Source organism: Lithobates pipiens, unplaced genomic scaffold (genome assembly GCF_037356315.1).
Source record: "Lithobates pipiens isolate NorthernLeopardFrog02 unplaced genomic scaffold, aLitPip1_a1.2 Scaffold_13, whole genome shotgun sequence".
NCBI lineage: Eukaryota > Metazoa > Chordata > Amphibia > Anura > Ranidae > Lithobates > Lithobates pipiens.
Genome location: NW_027507718.1, coordinates 486,069,411 through 486,087,960, shown reverse-complemented (window position 1 = coordinate 486,087,960; position 18,550 = coordinate 486,069,411). Strand labels below are relative to the sequence as shown.

At 43.9% G+C, this 18,550-nt stretch overlaps 1 protein-coding gene across 1 annotated transcript in view; it reads right to left on the bottom strand.

Moving 5' to 3' along the window:
• LOC143975534 (histamine H2 receptor-like) overlaps positions 1 to 18,550 on the bottom strand; it is a 210,536-nt gene that overhangs the window by 34,617 nt on the left and 157,369 nt on the right. Inside the window, exon 3 of the mRNA XM_077477995.1 lies at positions 3,938 to 4,114. Within this exon, the coding sequence (XP_077334121.1) occupies positions 3,938 to 4,114 (177 nt within the window). The remainder of the gene's footprint in view (positions 1 to 3,937; positions 4,115 to 18,550) is intronic.

Sequence of the window (18,550 nt, the reverse complement as noted above, 5' to 3'; positions counted from 1 at the left end):
GCAATTGTTGTGGTGGATACTAATCAATACAAGGGGGCCAGAGACAACTGGCAAATGCCAGTTGCCACTTATTTTAAACAACTGGATTATGGTCCGACCCACTCAACAATTTCACTCAACAATTACAGTGCCTTGAAAAAGTATTCACACCCCTTGAAATTCTACACATTTTGTCATGTTACAACCAAAAATGTAAACGTATTTTATTGAGATTTTAATGTGATAGACCAACACAAAGTGGCACATGATTGTGAAGTGGAAGGAAAATGATAAATGGTTTTCAATTTTTTTTTTACAAATAAATATCTGAAAAGTGTGGGTGCATTTGTATTCAGCTCCCTTTACTATGATACTGTACACCTAACTAAAATCTAGTAGTACCAATTGCTTTCAGTGGTCACCTAATTAGTAAATAGAGTCCACCTGTGTGTGATTTAAGCTCAGTATAAATGCAGCTGTTCTGTGAATCCTTCAGAGGTTTGTTGGAGAGCCCTAGTGAACAAACAGCCTCATGAAGGCCAAGGAATACACCAGACAGGTCAGGGATAAAGTTTTGGAGAAGTTTAAAGCAGGGTTAGGTTATAAAAGTATATCCCAAGCTTTGAACATCTCACAGAGCACTATTCATACGAAAAATTGAAAGAGTATGGAACAACTGCAAACCTACCAAGACTTGGCCATCCACCTAAACTGACAGGCCGGGCAAGGAGAGCATTAATCAGAGAAGCAGCCAAGAGGCCCATGGTAACTCTGGAGGAGCGGCAGAGATCCACAGCTCAGGTGGGAGAATCTGTCCACAGGACAACTATTAGCCGTGCACTCCACAAATCTGGTCTTTATGGAAGAGTGGCAAGAAGAAAGACATTTTTGAAACAAAGCCATAGTAAATACTGTTTGCAGTTTTCAAGAAGCCATGTGGGGGACACAGCAAACATGTTGAAGAATTTAACTTTTTGGCCTAAAAGCAAAACACTGTGTGATGTGTGACTATGCACGTCACCCTGAACACACCATACCCACCATGAAACATGGTGATGGCAGCATCATGTTGTGGGGATGTTTTTCTTCAGAAGGGACAGAAAAGCTGGTCAGAGTTGATGAGGAGATGGATGGAGCCAAATACAGGGCAATCCTAGGAGAAAACCTGTAAGAGTCTGCAAAAGACTTTAGACTGGGGCAGAGGTTCATCTTCCAGCAGAACAACCACCCTAAACATACAGCCAGAGTTACAATGGAATGGTTTAGATGAAAGCAAATTTATGTGTTAAAATGGCCCGGTCAAAGTCTAAATCTAAATCCAATGAAAATTTGTGGCAAGACTTTAAAGTTACTGTTCACAGATGCTCTCCATCCAATCTGACAGAGCTTGAGCTATTTTGCAAAGAAGAATGGGCAAAAATGTCACTCTCCTGATGTGAAAAGATGGTAGAGACATTCCCAAAAAGACTTGCAGCTGTAATTGCAGTGAAAGGTTGTTCTACAAAGTATTGACTCAGGCGGGCTGAATACAAATGCACACCACACTTTTCATATATTTTTTTTGTAAAACAATTTGAAAGCCATGTATCATTTTCCTTCCACTTTACAATTTTGTGTTGGCACATTACTACATTAAGAACTAATCAATGCAACTCAAGATAATACAGAAATTGGAGACTTCAACGTCCTGCCCAAGACCCACAAGCCAGGAAATCTAGGCAGACCCATCATAACAGATTTAAACATACTTACTGAACAAATCTTAGGCCTTGTAGAAAAACTGTTAAAACCATTAGTCATAAATACTGTTAGTTTCTGGCAAGATACAACTGATTTTCCAAACAAGATAAAAAAATATACAACAATTACTGTCAAATACACTTCTAGCCGCAAATACAGCCCAGAGGATGTTACACAGCTCATTCAATTCATTCGAACACACAATTACTTCGCTTTCAATAATGGCATACATTATATTACCAAAAGTATTAGGATGCCTGCCTTTACATGCACAAACTTTAATGGCATCCCATCCCAGTTGGCCCACCCTTTGCAGCTATAACAGCTTCAACTCTTCTGGGAATCTGGGAAGGCTGTCCACAAGGTTTAGGAGTGCATCTATGCCAATGTTTGACCATTTATCCGGAAGCACATTTGTGCAGGCCAGTCAAGTTTCCCCACCCCAAACTCTCTAATCCATGCCTTTATGGACCTTGCTTTGTGCACTGGTGGGCAGTCATGTTGGAACAGGAAAGGCCATCTCCAAACCATTCTCACAAAGTTGGGAGCATAAAATGTCCAAAATGTCTTGGTATGTTGATGCCTTAATAGTTCCCTTTACTGGAACTAAGGGCCAAGAACAACCCCTCAAAAACAACCCCACACCATAATCCCCTCTTCACCAAATGATTTGGACCGGTGACAAAGCAAGGTCCACAAAGACATGGATGAGCAAGTTTGAGGTGGAGGAACATGACTGTCCTGCACAACACTGGTGGCTGGTGCTCAATTTTTTTGGGGGGGGAGGGGGGGTAAACAAACATCCCCCCACCCTTTTATGAAGCCAATTAGAGCCTCTGGAGCCACTGTGACAGGTCTGTCCCTGCGCAGTGTGCAGAGACGGACCTGTCATCTCCCTGCTCAGCGGGGATCGACGGAGTGATCCCCGCTGAGCAAACGGATATCCACGGGGCGGATCAGTACTGATCCGCCCCGTGTGAAAGGACCCTAAGCTGTAAAAGTGGACCTGGTTTTTCAATGGATGCAGGAATCACGGTATCTTTGGAAAACCTGATATCCAATTTGGCAAAAATAAATGCACATAAAAAACAGAGCGGTGGTTTGAACCAACCAGCTCAAGCGGTTAGATGTCTCACAATGGGCTCCACCCCAATGGGTGACCACCGCTCTGTTTTTTATGTGCATTTATTTTTGCTGATGTTTGTGACTGCCTTGATGTAAATTTTTTAGTGTGCTGTTTTAATAAACCCTTTTGCTGAAACATATTGCACTACAATGGTAATCCTCTTCTTCCTGTGGTGTCTTTGTGTTTTGAAGAACACTGAAGTTCCCTTATATTTGGTTCATCCAATTCCCTTGAAGATCACAGAATTTTTCACATATTTGGTTCACTTAGTTCCCGTTTGTATAAGGGTTTGTCACTTGGACATTTTTCATGCACATCTTTTTATGCACATTTCTTTTTGCACCTTTTATGAACTGAATTGTCTATTTTTCACTTTATGAGTCATTTCATCCAATTTTGTAATGTATTTCTATACACTTGTTTTTGTAGGAGTGGACTTTATGCCCTTAAATTTTTCTCATGTGTATTTTTGCAAAATTTTATAGATTAGCGCACCTGTTTCTTTTAATTATCTATGCTTATGGTAGGGGTAAATAGCACCTTTTCTTTAGCTATATATTTTCATTTATTTATGTGTTTGACTTTTCCATTTCAATAGTCACACTTCCCTTCACCAGGAGAGTAGGATAAGCGCAGGATTTAACCTTTTTTGATAACAGAGGATGAAACTCTGAAAGAAATATTTCAACAACCCCCAATTCTGGCTTTCAGATAACCACCCAACCTCAGACATAAACTAGCTACGAATCCACAAATAAAAGAACCAAACACTACACCAAAAAAAAAAAAAAACCCTGCAAACTATGTGGCCTGGAACAGAAGGTTCTTTTTTTTTTTTAGGAAACTTTTAGGAGGGAGGAGCACAATGAGTAGCTCAGCAGTGAGATGCTTCTCCTCCGGACTGGATGCAGGGATATGTGAATGAAAGCTGCAGAAGTGGTGTCACTTTCCTAGCTATGCAGGGTTTGCAGAATCACAGCGATTGACAAAGCACATATATACATTTTCTGGCAGTTCAGCTAAATAATATACAGTTATGTATTTGCCTGGTCTGTTGGCATTCCACTTTGAATTTTAAAAGAAAGCACTGACCTGCGACGTGACATCCTCTTGGAATAATGGTAGGGAGTGACCACCGAACAGTATCTGTCCAGACTGATGAAGCAAAGGGTGACGATCGACGCTGTACAGAACATGACGTCAAATGAGATCCAGACTTTACAGAACTGCTTTCCAAATAGCCACATCCCGGTCACCTCATAGATTATACTGCAAGACAAAACATCAGACGCAGCGTGTTACAGACTGGTACACCTACATGGTGGGAAATTGAGTTGATTTTTTGTTTTTTACCTTCGCACGGTTGCAGAGGTTGTTGGATTGTATCGTTAGTTCACTGATTGCTTTTACTAGATTGAAAAAGCGGATTAACATAAATAATAGACACACTCTTCAGACAAGCATAAAATTTAAGCTAATGCCCTGTACAAATGACCGGTTTTCCCATCGGAATAAACTCTGAAGGTTTTTCCGATAGAGTTCCGACGGAATTCTGCTCAATCTGTCTTGCATACACACGGTCACACCAAAGTCCGACTGTCCAGAACATGGAGACGTACAACACGTACGACGGGACTAGAAAGAACGGAAGTTCAAACAATACGTCAGAACAGCATACAGACGAGCGGTTTCCCTGATAGGAATTGGTTCTGTCGGAAAAATATAGAACATGTTCTGTTTTTAGGTGCATCAGAATTTTCAACGTAAAGAGTCCTATGGAGCATACACATGGTTAGAATATAAGATAAAAAGCTTCCGTCTGACTTTTTCTGTCGGAAATTCCGCTCATGTGTAGGGGTCATTCGATTTTCTCTCCTCAGTAACTGACTGAGCACTGTTCCTCCTTTTCCACATGAAAAGGCATACAGTGATGGAAAAAAGTATTTGATCCCCTGCTGATTTTGTACGTTTGCCCACTGACAAAGAAATGATCAGTCTATAATTTTAATCGTAGGTTTATTTTAGCAGTGACAGACAGAATAACAACAAAAAAAATCCAGAAAAAAACATTTCAAAAAGGTTATCAATTGATTTGCATTTTAATTAGTAAAATAAGTTTCTTATCATACATCACGGGACACAAAGCCATAGTAGTTACTATGTGGGTTATAGGCCACATTTAGGTGATGGACACTGGCACACCCTAAGACAAAAAGTCCACTCCCTATATAACCCCTCCTACTACTGGGAGTACCTCAGTTTTTTCGCCAGTGTCTAAGGTGTTGGTCGCGAGTGAAGATGTGCTGTGCTGAGCTTCACTGGAGGAATCCTTGCTGGGGCTATCTCAGTAGCCGGATTCAAACTGTCTTTTAGGCCGAATTGAATGGTACCCAGGCCTCGTGTCTGATAAAACGAGGTTTTGCCTGTAAACACTTCTCTTTTTAGAGAGCTGGACCCCAGGATCCTGTACTTTTGGTATTAAGGCCATAAAGTTTTACTGGTGGTGGTGCTATTACAGGCCCAGAATTGTGGGTTCCCCCGAGGGTCCCCAGCTCCTGAAGGTTTATTAATGGAACCCACCCTGAAGGGTGAAGATTGGGTCTGTTGGTTTTACCACAAAAAACCCTGCGGCAGGAAAGGTAAGTGAAGTTTTCTAAGACATTTTTGAATTTTCTTACGAATGTCTCCTTTAAATTAGTAAATGTTGTCATGCCTAAGTGTCACCAATGGGGGCTGTATGGAGCACGTACCTTCTCATGCTTTGCTCGAAAGATCATAATGTGTCCAGAGCAGCAGCTTCCTTTCTCTCCAGTCAGCAGCAGACCTCTGGTAAGTCTGGGGGGGGGGTCCTTCTCACCAGACACCCCCCCCCCACCCACCTGTGCTGTATTCTCCCCCTCTTCTTGAGGAAGAGCGTAAGGAGAAAAACAGAAAAAAAAACTATCGGCACACCACCCTACTCGGCACCTTCCAGGCTCTCTTCTCGACAATTTTTCCCTCCCTCTCAGAGTGATCCCATAGGATCAGAAGCCCGTGCTCGCACGGGAAAGCTCTTTTTTTAAAAAGAGAGGGGGGGTGAAAGTGACGGAGGGGGTGGGACTTAGAACGGCGTTGGTGTCCTCCAGCATCCAGCGTGGGAATGTGTGTTTTAAAGCACCATTTTTACTGCTGCAAGCTGACAGAGGGACACAAGAGCAAGAGGGGCATGAAAGAGGCTTGGTGACACAGGCATTCCTTTTGACACATTTACTATTGCATCAGGCTGAGCATTAATAGCAGCGGCAGGGCTAGACTATTGCTCAAGCAGTGGATGCGTTCCTTCTGGTAGTACCTCTGCTTTGTGCATCGGGCTATAGTCGGAAGGGGGGGGTGGGGTAAAAAGACCACAAAAAAGGGCTCTAGTAAGAATTCTACAGCCACTAGGAAGCCTAAAGCCATCTCAAAAAAGATGGCATCCTGCCCTGAGAGTGATATGGCTGGTCAGGGTGAGCCATCAGGGACGTCGGGTGTTGCAGCTGCTTTTAGCACTGCAGCCCCTGTATATATTAATGAAGAGGTTTTTTCCTCAACCATTTTAGGCTTGGAACCAAAAATTGATGCCTTCATCGCATCGCAGAGTGGCACTAAGTGTAATAAGTTCCTGTCCATTACCCAGGACCCTCAAAATGAGGAAAAGGGGGCGAGAGATGATGCTTTTCTCTCAAGGGACCAGGAAGAGGCTAATGACTGGACTTCTGAAGAGCCCCTTTCACACGGGACGGATCAGTAACGATCCGCCCCGTGATGATCCGCTTGCTCAGCGGGGATCGCTCCGTTGTCGGCGGATAACAGGGCGGTCCCTGCACGCTGTGCAGGGACCACCCTGTCAGCTCTCCGCTCTCCTCTATGGGGGATCGGATGAACACGGACCGTCTGTCCGTGTTCATCCGATCCGCTCTGCAGATGGATAGAAAAATAGGATTTTCCTCCGTCTGCAAAATCGGACAATAGCGGAGGCGGATGATATTGGGTGTCTGTGGATGTTCATCTGCAGACACCCGCTATCCCATAGGGATGCATGTATGTCTGTATTTCATCCGCAAATGGATGGATGAAATACGGACATAATGTCCGCATGTGTGAAAGGGGCCTAATACAGATGGATTGGGTTCACAGGAAAGGTTGTTGGTACAATCTCTCGCTGAATTGGTCCGCTCCACGGTTTTGCTGCCAGTAGCGGAGTCAGTCAATGAGCCCACTTCTTGTTTGGGTTCACTAAAGCCTCCCCAGCCTATTCATGCTTTTCTTATCCATTTATTACTGAAAAAGCTTATGTATTCTGAGTGGGAGCACCCAGATAAACAGTTTTTTCCTCCAAAAAAGTTTTCAACACTTTATCCTATGGAGGAAGAATTTTATAAGAAATGGGGGATTCCAGCAATTGACGCTGCTATATCCTCTGTGAACACAAACTTGACTTGTCCTGTAGACAATGCTCAAATGCTGAAGGACCCAACAGATAAGAAGTTGAAATTCCTATTTAAAAACAATATTTCTCTGTTAGGTTCAGTGGTTCAGCCTGTGCTGGCAGCGATCGTGGTATGTCAGTCCTTAAAAGACCAGTATAAAAAGGTGCCCAAGATTATTCCTGATCAGCAGGCCCAAGATTTGGCCAGGATATCAGAGGCATTATGTTTTACAGTAGACACTGTGAAAGATTCTATTCTCCAAGCCTCACGGCTTATGCTCGGACTGGTACATGCGCATAGAGTTCTATGGTTGAAAAATTGGTCAGCCGAAGCGCCAAAGCTCTTAGCTAGTTTTCCATTTCATGGTGAACGGTTGTTTGGAGACGATCTGGATAAATACATCCAAAGAATTTCTAATGGATAAAGTTCCCTTTTACCAGTTAAGAAGAAGTTTAAGCGTTTTTCTTTTAAACAAGCTTCTTCTCCAGAGCCAGGGGCATCTGCCTCCAGACAGTCACCACGGCTTCCACCGTCAAATTCAAGAGGTAAACCTCAGGGTCAACCCCAGGGTCAAAAGAGGCCCTGGGGGAGGAAACCCACTAAACAAAATACTAAAACCTCCTTATGAAGGGGCGCCCCCATTTGCTCAAGTGGAGGGAAGACTTCTGAAGTTCTCAAGGGTCTGGCAGGAACAGTGTTGAGACAAACCGGTGGCTTCCTCAATATCTCTAGGGTACAAACTAGAGTTCCGAGAGTTCCTGTCTCCTCATTTTCTCAGATCAAACGTTCCAGGGACCCAGAAAAGAAGAAGTCTCTCTTTCTGGCTTTGGATCATCTCTTGTCTCAAAAAGTGATATTGGTGATCCCCATGAAAGAGTGAGGGTTAGGGTTTTATTCAAACCTTTTTACGGTACCAAAACCAAATGGGGATGTCAGACCCATTTTAGCTCTCAAAGATCTAAACAGGTTTTTGAATATCCGCTGTTTTCACATGGAGTCATCCGATCAGTGGTCTCCATTCTACAAGGTGGGGAACTGCTAGCGTCAATCGACATCAAGGTTTCTTATCTACATGTACTTATTTTCCCCGCTTACCAGAAATATCTTCGCTTCAAGATAGAAAATCTTAATTTTCAGTTTGTAGCTCTGCCTTTTCGTTCTAGCTACTGCACCTTGAGTATTTACAAAGATTCTGGCTCCCCTTTTAGCCAGATTAAGGGCTCAGAGTATAACAATTCTAGCTTATTTAGACAATCTACTCTTGATAGATTAGTCGGTAGCCCGCTTGAACCAGAGTTTGTTCACCACAGCACTACACCACCTGGAATACCTAGGTTGGGTTCTCAACCTAGAGAAATCCTCCTTAAAACCATCAAGGAGATTGCAGTACTTGGGCCTGATCATAGATACAGCTCAGAAGAGGGCGTTTTTGCCGCAGGCAAAGATCAGTTCCATAAGCGAACTGATTCAGGTGGTCAAAGCAAAGAAGAATCCTTCTATTCGACTTTGCATGAGATTGTTGGGAAAGATGGTAGCTTCATTTGAGGCCATTCCTTATGCGCAGTTTCATTAGAGACTGCTGCAAAACAGTATCCTGTCAACTTGGAACAAGAAGGTCCAAGCTCTAGACTTCTCAATGCGTTTATCCCCCAAAGTGCGTCAAAGCCTCAGTTGGTGGTTGATATCCAAGAATCTTCAGAAAGGAAAGTCCTTTCTACTAGTTACCTGGAAGGTGGTGACAACAGATGCCAGCCTTCTGGGCTGAGGAGCAGTCCTGGAAGAAGCATCTGTCCAAGAAAAAATGGTCCAAAACAGAAATGACCCTGCCCATCAATATTCTAGAGATCCAGGCAGCACGACAGGCCCTGAAGGCCTGGATGCTCAGATTACAGAATTGTCCGGTCTGGAAGGCATATGTCTCCTGGTGTGAATTCAAGGGTTGGCACGCAAGGAAATATGTCATAGGTAGGATCCTTGAATTTCTACAGATGGGATTAGAAATGAAGCTGGTCTTGAGGACTATCAAAAGCCAGGTGTGGGCCTTAGCAGTGTTTTTTCAACAACCACTTGCTTCACACTCTCTGGTTCATAGGTTTATTCAGCGGGTAACGCAGATTAATCCTACGGTTATGTCACCCCTGAACCCTTGGGACTTGAATTTAGCCCTGTTGACATTACAGAAACAGCCTTTTGAGCCGATACAAGATATTCCCTTGGTCATTTTGACAAAGAAATTTTTTTTTTTTTTGGTTGCCATATCCTCTGCAAGAAGAGTATCAGAGTTGGCTGCTCTTTTTTGTAAAGAGCCATATTTGATTATTCATAAGGATAAGGTTGTATGATTGTCATAATTTCCTACCGAAAGTAGTATCAGGTTTTCATTTAGGATATTGTTCTGCCTTCATTTTTTCCAGAACCTCGTTCTGCGGAAGAAAGGTCACTACATTCTCTTGATATGTTGAGAGCAGTCAAGGTCTATTTGGAGGTGACCGCTCAGATTCGTAAAACAGATGTTTTGTTTGTGTTGCCAGAAGGTCCTAAGAGAGGATAGGCAGCGTTGAAATCTACTATTTCTAAATGGATTTGTCAAGTGATTTTTCAAGCTTGTGGTTTAAAGAGGAAAATTCCACCTTTTCATATTAAAGCGCACTCCACCAGGGCTATTAGTGCTTCTTGGGCAGTGCATCACCAAGCCTCCATGGCTCAAATCTGCAAGGCCGCAACTTGGTCTTCAGTCCATATATTTACCAGGTTCTATTAAATAGATGTAAAAGGTCATGAGGATATCGCTTTTGGGCGCTGTGTGGTGCAGGCTGCATTATAAGTCCTCTAGTCTCTTAGTGCCCTACTTTTGTTGTATCTCTCTCCCTTCAGTTGGCATTGCTATGGGACATGCCACATAGTAACTACTATGGCTCTGTGTCCCGTGATGTACGATAAGAAAATAGGATTTTTAAAACAAAATCCTTTTCTTTGACACAGAGACACAGAAGTCCCTCCCTTTTTTTGTTTGGTATACACGTGTATTGCTTTGCTACAAAACTGAGGTACTCCCAGTAGTGGGAGGGGTTATATATAGGGAGTGGACTTCTTGTTTTAGGGTATGCCAGTGTCCATCACCTGAAGGTGGCCTATAACCCACATAGTAACTGCTATGGCTCTGTGTCCCGTGATGTACTTCAAAGCAAAGGATTTTACAGGTAAGCTATTTTGAAAATCCTATTATTTGATCCCTTATCAATCAATAAGGTTTCTGGCTCCCAGGTGTCTTCTATACAGGTAATGAGCTGAGATTAGGAGCACTTTCTTAAAGGGAGTGCTCCTAATCTTATCTTTTTACATGTATAAAATACACTTGTCCACAAAAGCAATCAATCAAATTCCAAATCTCTTCACTATGGACAAGACCAAAGAGCTGTCCAAGGATGTCAGGGACAAGATTGTAGACCTACACAAGGCTGGAATGGGCTACAAGACCACCACCAAGCAGCTTGGTGAGAGGGTGATAGCAGTTGATGCGATTATTTGAAAATGGAAGTGTAGCACCCTCTAGTTAGATCAGTGCTAAAGAGAGGATTTTTGTTGGCAGAGTAGGTAAATTTAGGCAGGCTTAGCTGGTTGCTAGGCCTGTTTGTTTTCATTCTGGGCTGGTAGTGGTTTAAGGTAGCAGCTGGTGATTCACAGGCCGCATCACTTCACTGTCACCTCCCACTTCCTTCTAGAAAGTGCTAGGAGAGGAGGGGAAGAGAGGTGGGGCTGCCTGGGGTATCTTAAGCCTTGACCAATCTCCAACTTGGATTGGCAGGGAGCCTCCTTAAATACCTGGGGTTCACCCAGCTGGGGGGGGGGTTGTCGGGTGGAAGAGCTGGAGTAAGAGAGTATGGAGGCTGTTGGGGCCCATGAGTAGCTCCCTAGTCTGGGGGGGGGGTGCATCCAGGAGGAGAGAAAAGATCCTGGAAGGAGAGGCACTTCAGAGAGCAAGTAGAGGACAGCGGGAGAACACACTTCTAAGAGTCTCCAGGGGTACTACTAGTCGCAGCCATGATCTCTGGTGAGTGAGCACAGTCGGGAGGACTGAGGAAGCAAGCCTGAGAGAACAGGGAGATTGCAGTCTGAGATGGGTGCAGAAGCAGAGGAGAGGACTGTGGAAAGGGCAGTGGAGAGAGGTGATTGCAGCTAGGCTGACTGCCAGGATCTGAAGAGAGTTATCTGGGAGTGGTAGCTGAATAGAGTATAGCTAGCACCTAAACTATTTCTACAACACAGGGAGCCGAGGTCCCTGCCAACAAAGGGCAATTCATTGAGGCCTGGTTGAAGCAGTGTCAGGCCTACCCATGCGGTGCTAGCTAGTCTGGTGGAGTAACAGTTTGCAGCAAGTGACAAACTGGAGGAGGTACGTGTGCAGCAAGTGTTTATGCTGGAGAGAAGTTTCAGGTGTATATACTAGAGTGTATATAGGAGTCTCAAGCAAGTCTGCACTGAAAATTCCTGGCATCTCATAATTTCCAAAGTCCCATCCAAGTTTAAATCCCCTCAAATAAAAAAACAAAAACAAAGCTATGGACTGGTCTATGTCTCTGAGTGAGTGAGAGATGGATGTCTGGCTGGGCAGGGTGGTAGGTAAACCACTACATTCAGCGACCCCAATAGACGCATGGTTACAGAAGAAACACAAAATAGCTGTCAATTTCCATCGGTCTGGGGCTACAAGCAAGATCACACCTCATGGAGTTTCAATGATTATGAGAATGGTGGGGAATCAGCCCAAAACTACACTGGAGAATCTTGTCAATGATCTCAAGGCAGCTTTGACCATAACCACCAAGAGAACAATTGATAACACACTACGCTGTGAAGGACTGAAATCCTGCAGTGCCCACAAGGTCCCCCTGCTCAAGAAAGCACATGTACAGGCCCGTTTGAAGTTTGCTATTGAGCATCTGAATGATTCAGAGGAGAACTGGGTGAAAGTGTTGTGGTCAGATGAGACCAAAATCAAACTCTTTGGCATCAAGCCAATTTGTTTGGAGGAATGCTGCCTATGACCCCAAGAACACAATCCCCACTATCAAACATGGAGGTGGAAACATTATGCTTTAGGGGTGTTTTTCTGTTAAGGTGACATGAAAACTTCATCACATCAAAGAGACGATGGACCAAATCTTGGGTGAGAACCTCCTTCCCTCAGCCAGGGCATTGAAAATAGGTCGTGGATGGGTATTCCAGCATGACAATGACACAAAACACACGGCCAAGGCAACAAAGGAGTGGCTCGAGAAGAAGCACATTAATGTCCTGGAGTGGCCTAGCCAGTCTCCAAACCTTAATCCCATATAAAACATGTGGAGGGAGCTGAAGGTTCAAGTTACCATAGGTCAGCCTCAAAACCTTAATGACTTGAAGAGGATCTGAAAAGAGGAGTGGGACAAAATCCCTCCTGAGATGTATGCAAACCTGGTGGCCAACTACAAGAAACTTCTAACCTCTTTGATTGCCAACAAGGGTTTTGCCACCAAGTACTAAGTCATGTTTTGCGAAGCAGTCAAATACCTCTTTCACTGCAAATCAATTTATAACTTTTTTGAAATGCGTTTTTATGGATTTTATTGTTGTTATTCTGTCTCTCACTGTTAAAATTAAAATATACCTATCATTAAAATTGTAGACTGATCATTTCTTTGTCAGTGGGCAAACGTACAAAATCAGCAGGGGTTCAAATACTTTTTTTTCCCTCAAGCCGTTTTAAAGACACATACAAGGAAGAGTTTTTATAGTCAAACCTGTAGGGAAAAGTGAAGCTTTTGGCTTTACTAACACTTTATGTAAAATCAGACCAAAAGAGTTCTGTAAAAATCTTGGTTTCAAGTTTTTATAATAATCATGTTACATGTAAGAGGACATAAGGTGGAACCAATATGATAGAGAATATATTCATACATGCAGCGGCATAGCACAGCATGATAAATACAGTCCTGGCTCTGCGCAGAGTGTACAAATATGATAAATTGCATAATAAAGTGGATTCCCCCTACCGTGGGGCTTCACATGAAAGCAAGAAGAGTTTAGAACAAGATGCCATCCAGGCAATATCAAAGTTCTGTCAGATATAATAAAGAGGAACTTAGAAAAGACAAGAAGATGTATCAATGTCTGTAAATCCTTACAGTTTGTTTTCTGGCAGAGGTGCGCTAATACATCATTCATTAATGCTTAGAAGACTAACTCAGCTTTAATAGTGTTTCTGACTTAAAGACGAGAGAGATTTTCCTGCCACATGGGAGTTGGCTTTATAAATACCAAGCTTCAAGGACAACGGTTTCAGAACTTGCCTGATCCTGGTATATTTAACAAAATTCCAGTAAAATGAAACAGCTTCATTCTCCTTGTTTGTCTTGCTTGACCGTAAGATTTATTGTGAAGTTGTACAGTCATGAACAAACATCAAAGAAGAAACATTGACAGACTTCAAGATTCTGGATTACTTGGGCAACTTGACAACCAGGCATGTACTGGCCATTGGGACTACCAGGAGTTTCCCGGTGGGCCGATGGCTCAGTGGGCCACTCTGATGTAAGGGAGCTGGTGATGGGCCACTCTGATGTATAGGGGGCTGGTGATGGGACACTCTGATGTAAGGGGCTAGTGATGGGACATTCTGATGTAAGGGGGTGCTGATGGGACACTCTGATGTAAGGGGGCTGGTGATGGGACACTCTGATGTAAGGGGCTAGTGATGGGACATTCTGATGTAAGGGGGCACTGATGGGCCACTCTGATGTAAAGGGGCGCTGATGGGCCACTCTGATGTAAGGGGGTGCTGATGGGACACTCCGATGTAAGGGGGTGCTCATGGGACACTCTGATGTAAGGGGGTGCTTATGGGACACTCTGATATAAGGGGGCTGGTGATGGGAAACTCTGATGTAAGGGGGTGCTGATGGAATACTCTGAGGTAAGAGGGTGCTGATGGGACACTCTGATGTAAGTGGGTGCTCATGGGACACTCTGACGTAAGGGGGTGCTGATGGGCCACTCTGATGTAAGGAGGCGCTGATGGGCCACTCTGATGTAAGGGGGCGCTGATGGGCCACTCTGATGTAAGGGGGCGCTGATGGGCCACTCTGATGTAAGGGGGTGCTGATGAGACACTCTTATATAAGGGGGCTGGTGATGGGAAACTCTGATGTAAGGGGGCTGGTGATGGGACACTCTGATGTAAGGGAGTGATGATGGGACACTCAAAATGTAAGTGGGCCGGTCTGGATGAAGTCCAGGGCCAAATTTCTGTCCCAGTCCAGCCCTGTTGACAACTACTCATAATGCTAGTAATATAATTATCTAGACATGTAGAGAGAGGAGTGCCAGCCTCATATTTCATTTATTTATTACAGGTACTTATATAGCGTCGTCAATTTACGCTTCACCTATACACTTACCAGACACTTTATTAGGTACACCTTGCTAGTACCGCTTTGGACTCCTTTTGCCTTCAGAACTGCCTTAATTTTTCGTGGCATAGATTTCACAAGGTGTTGGGAATATTCCTCAGAGATTTTGGTCCATAGTGACATGATAGCATCACAAAGTTGCTGCAGGTTTGTCGGCTGCACATCCATGATGCATATCTCCTATTCCACCACTTCCCAAAGGTGCTCTATTGGATTGAGATCTGGTGAGTGTGGAGGCCATTGGAGTACAGTGACCTCATTGTCATGTTCAAGAAACCAATGGTGAGATCATTTGAGCTTTGTGACATGGTGCATTATCCTGCTGGAAGGAGCCATCAGAAGATGGGTACACTGTAGTCCTAAAGGGATGGACATGGTCAGCAACAATACTCAGGTAGGCCGTGGCTTTAAACGATGCTCAATTGGTACTAAGTGGCCCAAAGTGTGCCAAGAAAATATTCCCCACACTATTACACCACCAACAGCCTGAACCGATGATGCAAGGCAGGATGGATCCATGCTTTCATGTTGTTTACGCCAAATTCTGACCCTACCATCCAAATGTCGCAGCTGAAATTGAGACTCATGAGATCAGGCAACATTTTTCCAGTCTTCTTTTGTCCAATTTTGGTGAGCCTGTGCGATTTGTAGCCTCGGCTTCCTGTTCTTAACTAAAAAGGAGTTGCACCGGGTGTGGTCGGTTTCATGTCTTGTGTGTTCAGAGATGGTATTCTGCATACCTTGGTTGTAATGAGTGGTTATTTGAGTTACTGTTGCCTTTCTATCATCTCGAAGCAGCCTGCCCATTCTCCTCTGACCTATGACCTATGACATCAACAAGGCATTTTCATCAATGTCTGGATATTTTCTCTTTTTTGGACCATTCCCTGTAAACCCTTGAGATGGTTGTATGTGAAAATGCCAGTAGATCAACAGCTTTTGAAATACTTAACCAGCCCGTCTGGCATGAACAACCATGGCACATTCAAAGTCACTTACATACACTTTCTTCCCAATTCTGATGCTTGGATTTGAACTTCAGCAAGTCATCTTTACACGTATAGATGCCTAAATGCATTGAGTTGCTGTCATGTGATTGGCTGATCAGCAATTGTGTTACCAAGCAATCGAACAGGTGTACCTAATAAAGTGGCCAGTGAGTGTATATTGTACATTCACATCAGTCCCTGCCCTGACGGATCTTACAATCTAAGGGCCAAACTCACATTCATTCACATAGTAGGCCAATTGAGAATAGAGCCAATTACCTACCAGCACTCTTTGGAGTGTGGGAGGAAACCAGAGTACCCGTGGAAACCCACAAAGACACAGGGAGAACATGCAAACTCCAGCCAGGTAGTGCCTTGGTTGGGATTTGAACTCACAACTCTAGTGCTGCTAGGTGGAATTGCTACCCACTGTGCTGCATATAACTTTAGCTTCACATATACTGTAGTATAAAACGATTACTTAGTGAGTCTCATTTTTTCCCCATAAAAATAACAAACATGTTATACTTACCTGCTCTGTGTAGTGTATTTTCCTGGGGGAGAGAGGGCATGCCAGACCACTCCCCAAGATTTTATAGCCTCTCCCAGCATGCACCACTGAAATAAAGTACTAATGAGAGCCAGAGAGGAAACAGACGCTCAATAGCACATGATCAACTCCCACATCTATAGCCCTAAGGGCCAGTGACACCCGGTGGTGACAGTAGGGTGTTGCAGAAATTTTGAAACACAGGGAGAAGCCAAATTAGAAAGTAATTGCCCCAGGTAAGCTACTACATAGGAAAAATAAAAATTAGACACTCAGTAAAATAAAGGGTGGCTATAGTAATGTACGGGCTTGGCGCCCACAACTAGCTGCTCACACCTGTCAAAAACGGCAGCATTTGCACCAGGGCATATCACCTGTGGGCATGTAGCCTTAAGACCGTGTAGTAAGAATAACATAATGACACACAGTAAATATAACTTTACACAGAGATGAAACATTCCTAAAATATCTTATCAGTGTGGAAGTGTTGGCATTGTATTGTCGTTATCAGCATCTCACATTTGTCCTTTGAAGGCCAGTAAAGCGAGAATAACAAGCGCACCTCAGCGCTTACAGATAATATTGGAATAAATATACCTTAGCAGTGGAAGAAAAGCAGGGGATTTACTTTGTCCTTGACATATTTTTATAATGGGAGTGCTGACTCAGTCTCTTGTCATGCAGGAGGAATTGACAGATCTTCTGTCATCGCCAACCTACATTCCTTGTATTGCCTGGAATGTCTTAGCGAAGTACCCAAAGCAATCCGCTCTGCCTAATAGACTAATAGAGTCACACGAGGCGCTGGATCAGGCGGCTTGTACTGTCAGCCTTTGTCTTCTTCTGTGTCCTGCTGACAATTTATTTTCCATCAGCCAGAGATGTTGTCTATTATACTGCGTTCCATTAAGTCAGACTACACTCTGTCCATTTCTCATTTTCTAGCAATTGTAGAGGCCGTGCAAGTTGTCGTAGCAAATTTTATCTTTTAGAACTGGATGCGTTTACCTGTTTCTGAACTACAACCAACTGAACCTCAGACAGATATAAGTGACACAAATTAATGTACCTCAGTATTAATGAATTGATAATCAAATGCATTTTTTTAAGTAACTGAATTGGACCTGGTTTCAGCTTTCTACAATCCCCTGCAAAGCAGAACTCTGCCTGGCAGAAGGAGAAGCTACAGTGCTTATGTGTTAACAAGGACCATGCTGATTGGAAAAAAAGTGATGAGCTAATCAGCCGTCGCCAGCTCCTTTTACTGTCCAATGTCAGGCTGCAGGAGGGACACAACCTGTAAGTTTTACATAACAGCAGCCAGAGGCGTAACTAGATCCTTCAGGGTCCTGGTTCAAGAAACTCTGACCCGAGCCCAGGGCCCTTCCCACTAAACCTAAGTCCCTTTACAGAGTTCTCCCTTACATCAGAAGCCACAAAGCTCTCTCTTACATCAGAGTTCCCTGAGCACCCTTTACATCAGAGTTCCCTTTTATGCCGCGTACACACGAGCGGATTGTATGGCCTACTTAGTCCGTCATACAATCTGACGGACAATCCGTCGTACTTTCCACTGAACGGACTTGACCACACACGGATGCACAAACAGTCCGTCGAAAGCTTGCGCGATGATGTGTACAGCACGTACGACGGGACTAGAAATAGGAAGTCCAAGACACAGCAAAGCACCCTTCCGCCGTGTAAATCCTTTCTGGGCATGCGCCATTCTTAGTCCGTCAAACTAGCATACTGACGACCGTATTGTCCGCTGAAACCAAAGTACGACGGACAGAATTTCGGAAAAACCGAAATTCTTAGTACTCCGGACTGCACGCTGAAAAAGTCAGCTGAAGCCCACACACGAGCGGATTGTCCGCTGAAATGTGTTTCGACGGACTAAGTACGCCATACAATCCACTCGTGTGTACGCGGCATCACAGTACATCAGGATCTGCAGGGTTCTCTGCAGACTCTGATGTAAAGGGGAACTCTGAAGACCCTGATATAGAGAGGAACTCTGAGGACCCTGATGTAGAGGGGAACTCTGAGGACCCTGATATAAAGGAGAATTCTGATGTAAGAGGCTCTCTGGTCTCCAGAGTCCGGGTCCCACTTACATGAGAGTTCCTCTTTACCTCAGAGTCTGCTAAGTTTCCCCTTGAACTCTGCTGACTCTAATTTAAAGGGGAATGGTGGGAATTCTAGGGGGGGGGGGTTCTGGTGACCAGAGAAACCCTTATATCAGATTTTCCCTTTACACCAGAGTCAGC